The 12010-nt window shown below is 36.4% G+C and overlaps 1 protein-coding gene across 2 annotated transcripts in view; it reads left to right on the forward strand.

Annotated features, from left to right (window-relative positions):
• Positions 1-11544, forward strand: part of OSBPL3 (oxysterol binding protein like 3) — a 68124-nt gene extending 56580 nt beyond the window's left edge. For both annotated transcript variants that reach the window (XM_065752906.1, XM_065752907.1), the window contains 7 exons: positions 2308-2371; positions 4707-4785; positions 5551-5695; positions 6912-7056; positions 7643-7769; positions 8333-8455; positions 10012-11544. In XM_065752906.1, coding sequence (XP_065608978.1) covers positions 2308-2371; positions 4707-4785; positions 5551-5695; positions 6912-7056; positions 7643-7769; positions 8333-8455; positions 10012-10108 — 780 coding nt within the window. In that variant the 3' untranslated portion in view covers positions 10109-11544. The remainder of the gene's footprint in view (positions 1-2307; positions 2372-4706; positions 4786-5550; positions 5696-6911; positions 7057-7642; positions 7770-8332; positions 8456-10011) is intronic.
• The last annotated feature ends 466 nt before the right edge of the window (positions 11545-12010 follow it).

A 12010-nucleotide genomic window follows, 5' to 3' on the forward strand; every position in this document is an offset into this window, starting at 1 on the left:
TTGTCATGTTCTGTTGTGTGCAATTATTTAAAATTTTCATAACAAATCATCTTTTTTATAGCAAAGATTTCATTCACGTGAATTGATCGACCATCAGTATTTTCTATGGCACCATGAGTATCCTCCTGGTCCAAATACTTTGTGGGCTAAGCCTGTCAAATCTGGTACCACGGCTTAGTAGCTGAAGGGCGTATACAACACATCAAGGTCTGAGTGTTGCTGAAAATAATCTCCCTGTAGTATGATTATTAAGTGTGGGTAAAAAAAATATGATATTTGAACCAGTCCAGTTAGTGAAATTGCTGATCTTGAGACAAAAGTCAAAATGAGGTAAAATTTAAGGAATCTGGTTCCTATCAGAATGTAAGAAGGATTGAAAGCTGTCTTATTCTGTCTAGACATTACAACAACAAAAATTACAGAAGTGTAGCAGGCAAGGCTGCACAACCTAGAAATACGATCAGTAAAAGCCTTGTAGGAGACTTCCATTAGTAAATGAAAAGTGTTTTTGATGCACTTTGTACGTTATGTTCTACAAAGGACAAAAGGTAGTGCTACGTGATCTTTCTTTAGTTTAGGAAGTATCACGAACACTAGTAAAAGCAAGAGAAAAAAGCATAACAGTCAAAGCAAGCACTGTGTCTGAATCTTTACTGTGTTTATTTGTAAGAGTTAGTTTTCAGAGCAGTGAACATAAAATCACAGTAGCAAAGCAGATTATGAAGTTTGGTACTTTGTTTAACATAAGTTTGAATTAAAAGAGAAGATTTTCTCCTTAATCTTAGAAAAATCAGTACAGAGGCTACTTTTTGTAAAGGAGATTCTAAAAATGAGTGTTGTTAATAACTATTGTTCTAATATGTGCAGTAAAGGACATAAGTGGTAAAGTTTTACTATACTATGAAGTTGTGGAATATTAGGAAGGGAGGGTGGTATAGCAAGCAAGAAATTTCATGCAACTTGCAAGCATTAAATGTTTTGCATCAGGAGCTCTTATATATTGTTTGTTTGTGCAAGCATTTTGATGCTTACTCTAGGTAACTTGTTAATGCAGGTACCATGTAACCTGTGGAGTAGATAAGCAGAATGTGTGAAATTATAGAGATCTGTTCTATTATTAGGATGTGTTCAGAATAACTCTACTTAGCTCTATGACCTTACTCTGGAATTATCACAGTTTAAGTGAGAGCCAAGTTTAACCTAGGAATTATAGTGACATCTGGGGATAATCTGGGCACAGTATGTGAGAGAGAGTGTTGCTCTCAGTGGCTTAGGACATAGCTGAGAGTAATTAGTACTACTTAATTTCTTTTTAACCATGTAGAGGTTGCTCAGGGAGAACTGCACAAAATAACAAATTCACAAAATTAGAAACAAAGAAGAAAGTGAAACTGCATTTGAGTCACGGGGGTGATTAAAGAATGAATTTCATAGTTGGAATTAGCAACTTGACTTGAAAATAAAGGTGTCTTTGTCAAAAGAACAGTAGGCATTACGCATCAAGGTGTTGGTCCTAGTCAGGTTTTCATCTTGTTCACCCAGAAGGGTGAATGTAGAGAGCTTTTGCTTTGTGCAGTCACTTTATGATTTACTATTCTCTTTGAACAGTATGCATAGCATGTTTATTTATTTACTTAAAATGCTTGCTTTGTTGTTTCAGTCCTTGCCTTGTCATGTGTTCTTTTATTACCCAAAGCTGATAAAATGCAGTATGTGTGGTTAGAGCTTCACACAAGAAAAATTGGATGTGTCACTAGTGCAGTCTTAGAAGTTACCAGATGGAATTTCATGGTTTTATTTCTTCACTATTGGTCCCCTTCTGTGATGTTGATTGTTGGCCCCTCCCCACAGTCAGGGTTTAGTAAGGATCTACTGTACAGAAGTATTTGGCCTTTTGGTTTTTGTTTGATTGGTAATTTTACCTTTTTGCTGTCTGCTTAAAGTGCATCTTCTGTTAATATATGAATGAGGCCTTCAGATGAAGTGTAATTATTACGTTAGAGACAGTGTACAAAATCTATAGTTAGTTTTTTGTTTTTTTCAACAAACGAACTTACAGGCATTTAAATAGTGCTTACCTTTTCTTTCAAGCCTTAGGTCTCAGTGCGTTACAAATCTCACTGGCTCCCCCTTATGGAAACTACTGCGAAAGGAAATTAAATGTTCAAATTGTAACTGAATGAAATATACGAATATGTGATCGAAAAATAAAGAGGAAAAAAGGGGGAGAACAAAACAAAATGACTCTTCAAGTGTTATCATTTTTATGTTTGTTTTTTTTTCCCCTTCTTTCATGTCTTGCTTTAGGTCAGTCACCATCCACCTATTTCTGCATGCCATGCTGAATCTGTGAATTTTGCTTTCTGGCAAGGTAAATATTCCGCCTATCATTTATTTTCACAGCCTTTGGAATAAATTCACTGTATGTTTGACATGAAATATCCAAAAATAGGGAAAAGGTGAATTTCTCTGCTTAAATCATAATAGAATGGCTTTAACAAATCCTAGGGTTACTGGTACGTTTTTTAATTGTATCTTCTGCCATTACAAAAATGTACAAGTGTTTTATAATACTGATGATGATTCTTTGCTTGTACAATTATCTGCGTTTATTCAAAATCTGTTAAATAATTTTCTTGGGTTGGTTGGTTGATTGGGTGAGAGGTTTGTTTACTAGAGAAGAGTTGTACAGTATATTAATAAAGACTACTTAGAACAGAACTTGAAAACTATGTGTTGGGTCCTGAGCCATGACAGATCTTGCAGTTCTGTTCTGAAAATAATTTCCAGAAATATGCATAACAGCAGGGACAGCACATTCACCAATGTCTGTCTGTTTTAGTGTTACTACAGTGCATAAGATTTCATGCTATTTGACTATTAATGTTGTCTTTCAAAAAAATGGTGTGTTGGAGCTTTGTTTGCTGCACAAGTCTGGTGAAGATATCAGCCAGTTGCAGTACCTGAACGATCCAGTATTTTTGGAGTAGACACAGAACATAACTGTGCTTTTTAACTCAGTTAAAATCCTTTGCCCAGACTTTTGTCAATTCACTATGTAGCATATTATAGCCTTTAATTCTGTTATGATCGACTCTGCTGACTTGATTAGAGCTATTACGGGTGGAATTGTATTGAACAGAAATTGCAACTTTGTCATAAGTCTGATTATTCAATGTAACTCTGTGCTTTGTAAACACATACAGGGCAAGAATGCTTCTGCTCTTAGCCAAAAAGGTGACCAAAAATGTATCCATGTGCTGAGTACTTCGTATACAAGACTAGATAGCAACCCATCTTAAAAATTGAAGATATATTTCTTTCACAGATCTTGGGAAGTTAATGTCACTTAACTATTGTATCATGAGCTTAGCAAACGAAGTTGTTCTGTGAAGACAACTGAGAATCTCAGGGAGAGTCTGAGATCAGGTCCATGTAATCCCAGAAGACTCACTCAGGGTGCAGCAGTGCTTGTTTTGGTTTGGTTTTTGATTTGTTTTTAAATGTGTCTAGCTGAGCTTGTAGGAGATCTAGACAATGATTTTTTCTAAAGTAAATGTAGTCTGTAAATGCTGTAGCTTCTTGTTACAGGGCTATATTAGCTTATGTTGAAAGATTAACATTTAGTTAATCATAGAGGTAGCTTGTCAACAAGGTAAGTTCCTTCTGTGCAAACATCTGTCCACTTACCATGTTGTCTCATCTGCTGAAAGGAGACAGCTCTCAGCCACACTGCTAGAACAGCGCTGTCATCCCACCAGGTACTGAATGACCTTAGTTGCATCAGGAGATCTCTGGATCACTTACAGGAAGCCAGAAGACTGGATTCTTAGAGGGACAGTTATTTCAGAAACTGTTTTCCATTTCTTCAGAAACCAACACTGCTTTTGTAGGACCTGTTTGCAAAGGAGAATTGCATAGGAAGTATTAGTTTGGTTTTCCTTTTATCTTAGCATCTTTTCAAGAGTAGAGATGATGATTTCCTTCATTTGAAAATGAATCAGTGAATGGAATTGGAGATCCTAATGTCTACTACTGCAAGGATACTATCTTCCAAGCTCTGAAGTCACTGTGAAAGTTAGTCTGATTTTCTAGCCTACTTTAACTCCATACCCCTACACTATGCTTCTCTGTCCATGTTTATTTCACTTTGAAATTTAACAGCCTCCTCAAGATATTTTTATAAACTTTCATTGAGATATATCATCATCTTCTTTTTTTGGAGGAAATGACATGAGACTTGGACAGTTCTTCTGATTCAGACCAGATCTTTAAAGGCCAATTAAACTCCCAAGGGAAGTCAGACTAAATCTCTACCCGATTTTCTGCCCTGTGGATGTTGTTAGTTGTTATATTTTTGTATTTGGAATTTTCTGTCTGGTTTTTGAAATGTCTGCATTCATTCACTAGCAACTGAATTACAGATAAATGTACACTGCCTATAGCTTATTTAAATTCCCTTCTTTTGAAAAAGTTTTTAAGAGATGACTCTTTAAACTCTGGTGCTTTTCTATTTAAATAGCCAGTGATATTGTGAATAAATACGTAACTGTTTGAAGGTTAGCATTATTTTGAACACTCCTTATTATGTTGCACTTCATTATTTTGTGTTTCTTAAAGCAGAATCTAGATGTAGACTGATTCACCCATGCCGATGACTAAACCTGCCTTTTAGTTTTTACTTTTTGTCCCTCATTCTTTTTCAGATGTAAGATGGAAAAACAAATTCTGGGGAAAGTCCATGGAAATAGTTCCAGTTGGTACAACACATGTAACTCTTCCAGCGTAAGTGCTGCAATCACACGTTGCTATTCAACCATTTACATTTTGGAGAATACTGTATATTCTCCAAAAAGAGCCAGTAGCATATCTGGTGTTTGTTATCCAAGGAAGTAAACATTCACAACTACTACAGTTTAGTTTGATTTTTAAAAGTAAAAAATCTGCAGTCTGCCCTCACTGGCTTGTTGAAGAGTCCACTATAGATCAACAAATAGAATCACCTCAAAACTGCCCTATATCCAGCACGGTAACAGAAACACAGATCTAAAAGTTAAGTAGTGTTCTAATTAAATTTGTTTTCCAAAGAGAGTCTACAAATTTAATTGTTCTACCATATTTAATACAGAAGAAAAAACAACTCAATGAAGTATCCAAAAGCCAGTGTGTAGAAAAAATACTGTGTTATTTTGTTCATAGTAATTAGACTAAGCTGTGCAGTCTGAGGTCTTTAGAACGTGAGTGAAAGTTCAGAGGTAGAGTAGCCCACGGATTAGTGCCCACGGTGGGCTGGTGAACTGGAAAAACTTCTGATTCATGTGTAGTTTCCATGTGTCTGTTGGTATCCCTATGGAAAAAAAATATCTGAATTGTTGTCATAGGCTTTGTTAATAATAAGAAGGTGTTCGAGAGTATTAAGGCTTTATTTTAAAATTGAGAGTTGTTTTTTGATCTTTTTTTTTCTTCTGAGTTCTCCTTATATTTTTTCCACAAGTTTATAATCTAGCTTAAATATGGCAAAAAACTTCTTCTATATGTATTTTGTTACAGTTTTAGAGACCATTTCGCATGGAACAAGGTGACATCTTGCATCCATAACATCTTAAGTGGACAAAGATGGATTGAACACTATGGAGAGATCATCATCAAAAATCTTAATGACGACACTTGTTACTGCAAATTGACTTTCATAAAGGTGACTTTCAGTAACAGCAGCAGTTTTGGCAGTGTACTGTCCAGCAGATGCAGCAGGGGATGGATGCTGTCTGCTGAAAGAACTGTTTACAAGCTGTGTAGAACTGTTTACATGCTGTGTTTTCATATAGTTCTGTAATTACCCGTGATTCTTGGAGAAACGTGAACTATAAATGAAGTGCAGCTCACTAGGTAGAGCCAGGCAAGAAAGAAAAGCAGCAGCCTTCTCAGGTGATTCTAGTTGTAATGCAGAAAAATAAATAAATAAAAGAATAAGAGGGAGGAGAAGGAAGAAATATCATCATAAACCTAGTCTGTGTTTGACAAGAGAGGTAGATACAAGGTGTCTACTGACAGAGCTTTACCACACCTCCTACTAACTCACTGATATGTGTTATGGCTGCATTCATCCAGCAGCTGTGGAAACAGTGCTTACATGGGGTGTTTCAAACAGTGCACTTTTCTGGCCCTGGGCATGTGCTTGGAGGAGCCTGAGGGATTGTGCTGTTCAAAGCTTTTGCTTTAGTATTGATACATAACTACCTAAGAAATGCCCTCCTAACTGAAATTAAAATAAACTTTTGGCAGTAGATGACTTCTTCTGGAAAAGAAAAATTAATTGAAAGCCCAAAATAATGCCAACATTTCTAACCTGAGAAATACTCAGCATTGTAATAAACTTACCTTAACCTGAGTTTTCTGTATCCAATTGCTGGAGCAAGGCTCTGCTTTTCATAGGTTATATCTGCATGGCTGCATGGTCTGCCTGTAAGTACTTCTGCATACTTGTGCACCATGGTGCACTCAACAGCAGAAGGAAAGTGAGTGTTATCATTTTCCTTTCCTTGCTTGTTGTTTTCTTTTTTTTTTTAATACTTTATGCTTTCTAAGAAGCATTAGAGCAATCTTTTTAGGCATTTTATTCAGAGTACTGTAATGTACTTGCAGAGTTGTAGTAGATGTTTGGAGATGGAGAGACTATAAGTTTTATGTCAGCTGTGCTTCACCTAGTGCTGCCCCAACAAAGGCAGAACAGATAGAATTCTCAGCAGCCCATTTTAGTAGGCTGATTAATAGTACCAGCAGCAGTTCCTTCTGTATGATAATGTAATGCACACCTAAATGCACAGTTTTCAATTCAGAAAAAATACCCTACGGCATGGCAGTATTACTCGATCACTTATGCACCTTTTTCCCACTGTCTCTTTTGATTCTAGGCAAAGTATTGGAATCCAAATGCACATGAGATTGAAGGCAGTGTCATGGATAAAACTGGCAATGTTGTGCATCGACTGTTTGGGAAATGGCATGAGAGTTTATACTGTGGGACAACTTCATCTTCAAATTGCATATGGAGAGCAAGTTAGTGACCAGAATGGCTAATGCACAGAACTTAGAATCTGCTTGAGAATATCTATTGGTCTGTTTTAATCTACCTCAACTTCTTGTTATTCCTGCAAAGAATACTAGAATTTTTTCAAGCATTTAAAATTTAGACCAGAAAAAATTAAATCATTAAAATTATATTGGGAACTTAATTGCATGGCTTCCCCTATTTTCCTCATTCTCCCTCCTTTTCATATTTGCCTACAAAAAAAGTATTGAGGACTCTAAAAGCAAATAAAGAAACAACACAACAAACAAAAATCCCTGTGTGTGATGAGAACTGTGGTGGTTTTCATGTATAGTCAAAATTGGAGGATAGAACACATAGCTCAGTTCTGTAATGAGAACCATATCTGAAGTTCTTCCAAACCTTATATGTTTTTGTCTACTGAAGTTTGAAAAACCACTATGATTGTAGAATGTGTTTCATCACTGTTAGGCCTTGATTCAACTTATTCCCCCTAAACTGAGGCCATGATTCAGACTGAGGGGAGTTTGGTGCTGTCCTTCTAAGGATAGTAACACTTAATTGGAATTCTTAATGTTCTCTTTTCTCCTGTAGATCCAATGCCTAAAGATTATGAGCAGTGGTATGGATTTACTCAGTTTGCATTGGAATTAAATGAACTGGACTTGCAGACTAGGTCATTACTCCCATCCACTGACACACGCTTTAGACCAGACCAGAGGTAAGAAGTTTTCCTTCTTAAGTATCTTCCTCAAATAGTTTTTAATTTGTTCATTCACTTTAGCCCTAAGCTCAGGCTACTTTGTTTGGGTACCTGCAAAATGTTCCCATTTCTACATTAATTCTGCATCTGAAACAGAATCACCTATCAAGAGATGGTCTTTATTGGCCACTGTTTTCTGGAACTGGTTTTGGATGCTCTGGTTTCTAGATAACTGTCTTTACAAAGATGTTAAAACTTTTCCAGGACTCTTTGTTGAGCATACTGTGTTTGAAGAGTTGAAAACTGAGACCCTTGAAACTTCTTTCTGTGGTGAAATCTCTACCATTGCTAATTTTCAGGGAAAAGAATCTAATACAAAGATTACTTTGAGCTTGTTGTGAGTTACCTTTCTGTAAGTGCTGTTTGGTAATGCAGTTATTGACTGTAATCTTTCAAACACCAAACTCTTCTGTAAAGACAGAGTTTTCTAGAGAAAAACAGTTTTCTGGAGTTGTAGAGGACCAAGCAAAAATAATGGACTGAAGCACCAATTGTGTCTTTTAACACTGCTGGGACTACAGGTTTCTCGAAGAAGGGAATATTGAAGCAGCTGAAATGCAAAAACAGAGAATTGAGCAGCTACAGAGAGAGCGACGGAAGGTGCTGGAAGAAAACAACCTAGAGCATCAGCCTAGGTTTTTCAGGTATTATATAGTAATTAGTATATACAGTCATTTACTGAAATGTTTACTATAGATATGGGGCTAATCTACCATAAGGAAGGCTCCTGTTTTTTCCAGGTTTCTCCTCTGTTCTTGATTTTTATGCTTAAACAATGTAGAGCACTCCAGACATAGTTAAGTAATACATGATACACTTCTTTATTACCACATCCCTGATTTTTTATTTTTTTGCCACAAAGATAAATGGTATTTGGTCTCAGTCTGGCTTTGCCTGAGGAGTGAATGTAGCACATTTGATTCTTTCAAGCAAGGCAAAGTGTAGGTGGTTATAGCTTAATTAGCTGTGCTGAACTTCTGCTGAATTCAGTGGGTCTGAATTCTTTGTGCAGCAGTGTTTGGAGCTAGAGAATTGTGACTTAGAAGTCATTTTGTTTCTTCCTGTTGTAAATTAAATAACACAGGATTTCAGCTGTTGAAAGACTAGAATGAATGCTAGTGACAACATGACCTTATGCCCTCCAGCTTCTCTGTTCAGGGTGCAAAGAAAGAGTTAGACCCAAGGTGAATGCTGTATGGGCAAATGTATCATAATTAACAGATCTGGGATACTAATTATTTTTCTAGATAGACAGTACTTATAAGGAGTAAGACTTGGAGAAACGCAGAAATATTTAAAATAGATGCAAAAGTAAAATGGCTTAGACCTCTGCCTGTCAGAAGAGCTGGTGAGCTAATGAAAAGGAAGTACACTTTCCTTCCAGAAGGTTAAACAGACAGAAGAGAAGTAAGGTCTATTACTATGTTATTGTATATTCACAGTGAGGATTGTAAATGAGGGTGAGGATTTGAATCCTTATAATGAGGATCTGAAAGCTGAGATTTGTGCTATATGTTTAAATAACAGAATAATATATATATATATTACTACTATGTAGCAAAAATGTGAGCAAATATTAGAGTAGATATGAATTATGCATTTTGCTTCTCAGTATTGATTTTTCCGTTCAGTAAATCACAAATTCAGATTTAATTAAAAGATAGTTGTTTTGTCAAAAATGTTGCACACTGTGTTAAAGAGACAAGTACCTTCAGGGTTACAGTACATAGAACAGTGAGCCTTGCTTCTTGGCTGAGAGCTGTGTCTCTCTCTCCTTATGCAATAACTGCGGTGAGCCATCTTTGGAGAGGAAAAAGGAAACTTCCAGATTCCATCTCAGTCTGGACAGAGACAATGACTGTTCAGGTTTTAAAAAGGCACATACATTCTTCTAGAAGCTTATGCAAAGCTGCCTGATGGCATTTGAGACCATGAAGTAAACCTGGAGTGTACTTTTAGTGCTAAGCACTGACATGGGACAGTGAAACAAGAGTGTTTTGTATTTCCCCAAGACCAAAACATACCAATTTAGTTCATCAAGCTGTACTGCCTCGTTTGAATGCTGTACTGAGCTTCATTTCACCTGGTTTATGGGCTGGATTAGGTATCTGTACAATGTGAATGCTACATTACATCGCACAGCAAATACGTAGAAAAGATAAGCTTTACATTTAAAAAAGAACTGTTTAATCTTTGATAGGAAATCCAAAGATGACTCCTGGGTGAGCAATGGAACCTACATGGACCTTAGAAAAGAACCAGGTTTTTCCAAACTGGACAATCCTGTCCTCTGGTGAAAGAGGAGCCAAGTGAAGATATTCCATGCTGTATTCCTGGATCTGACTGAAAAGTGTATACAAATATTTATACACACATATAATATATGTGTGGGGAGTGTGTATGTGTGCAAGTGTGCATATTTCCAGAATTGTGCTTAATTTAGAATCTGATAATTTGTTTTCTCTACTCTGTTTCAATGATTGTTTGAATGTACAAATACCACAGTTCTTTTTATAAAATATTTAATAAATAGCACTGAATGTTAACAAGTAGAGGGAAAAGAGGAGCTTTTACACTACTTTTCCAATGTGTGATAATATCAGCTAAGAGTTAACTTATGCCTTATTGAGTTGCATTGAAGACAGTAGCATCAGCATCTCCTAGCTGTGCTGAGCAATGAGTGTTAAGCCTTAGTGACTCAAACTGTAAGTAGGCTTCCACAGTTCAGTGAGTAATTCAGCTGTCTAAGGACCGGTCTAAATTGCTAAAACAGGTTTTCAGTCGATGCTGAAATCTGAGTGCAATCTTTTGCTGCTTGTGGAAAAAGATTTAAATAAGCTTTTCTTTCTATTAGCTTTCTTACTAGCGGTATTGGAAGGGGGAGTTCTGCAGTTACATCAGTGGATCAAGTCAGAAACGTAAGCTGTACCTGGCTAAAAGTAGTGCTAGAAATTCAGGAATCGCCAAAATCTTCCACTGAGAATCTTCAGATTTCTAGCTGCCAACAGGGCACGAGGAGATCTTTTGTAAATAATGATTGAGCACTGTCTAGATGAAGCAGCTCTCTCTTTTTGCAGGAAGTAATATGTATACAGAGCACGAAATCCTGTGCTTCCATAGCTTCATTTGTTTTTATTAACCTAAGAACTGCAACAGTAAGACTTTTTACAAAGTAAGCAAACTGATTGTTTTAAGCTAGAAATTTTTTCTTAGTATTTTGATATTTTCTACCTCTTAAGAAATAAACGACATATTTAAGATCTTATATTTAAAAAATGACCATCTGCCTTATGGGGAAATGTATGGAATCTTTGATCTTCCTCTGTTTGTTTGTTATATTCAGATAAACATTCAAGTGTCTTGCACTAAATCATTGAGATCAAGAGAGTTGCATCTCTTTCCTGTAATTTTATACATTTGGATAGGTTTGCGAAAGCACTAAATCGTTGATCAAAATATAGCAGGAAACAAATGTAGCAGAAGTCTCTCTGAATGAAAATTATAGTGATGGGCAGTATCTTCTCTTCCATGAAATCACAATGCTATGTTTGTTGACAGAATCATTTGCATTCCTACCTGTCTGCAGTTCAAGCCTGACTCGTGATTCGTCACGTCTGTTCTGTGTGTCTGTGACTCTCTGGCATCAACACGGATTTCAGGTTTAGATCTATGTCCACCACCACTCTCTCTTCCTACTTACCACTTCAAAAAAATAAACCCTGTCTATGATAAACATTGTTTATGTGACTTATGACTGGAACACCTGGATGATGCATGTTAGAAGGACGAGCAGCTTAGAGAAGCTTACAGTTTACTGCGTGCTGCTTTGTTCTAAAGAAAAGCCATTAAAATTGATCCATATAAGACATGTCACATGAATGAAATACTATGAAAACTTCCATTTTAAACCAAATGTGTGATATCAGTTTAGATGTATATTTAAATGTTCTTTTCTGTTACCTTGAGGTGTCACTGTGTCACAGGCAGATGAATGTTTTTTCACTATTACTCACTTTGCCCAGGAACTCTGGGCTCACTGTCATTTCTGTAATTTATTACCAAAAGTGTTAGTATAATTTCTTAATGTGTCTTTAAAGACTCAGCTAGCACTCTAGCAGTTTGCAACAAGGCATGGTTCAAGTCAGCATGAAAACAAAATCCAGGCTTTCAGTCATAAGGAGATCTTAACCTTTGGGCAC

Source organism: Cyrtonyx montezumae, unplaced genomic scaffold (genome assembly GCF_038088225.1).
Source record: "Cyrtonyx montezumae isolate F1298 unplaced genomic scaffold, pur_monq_1.0 scaffold_8, whole genome shotgun sequence".
Taxonomy (NCBI): domain Eukaryota; kingdom Metazoa; phylum Chordata; class Aves; order Galliformes; family Odontophoridae; genus Cyrtonyx; species Cyrtonyx montezumae.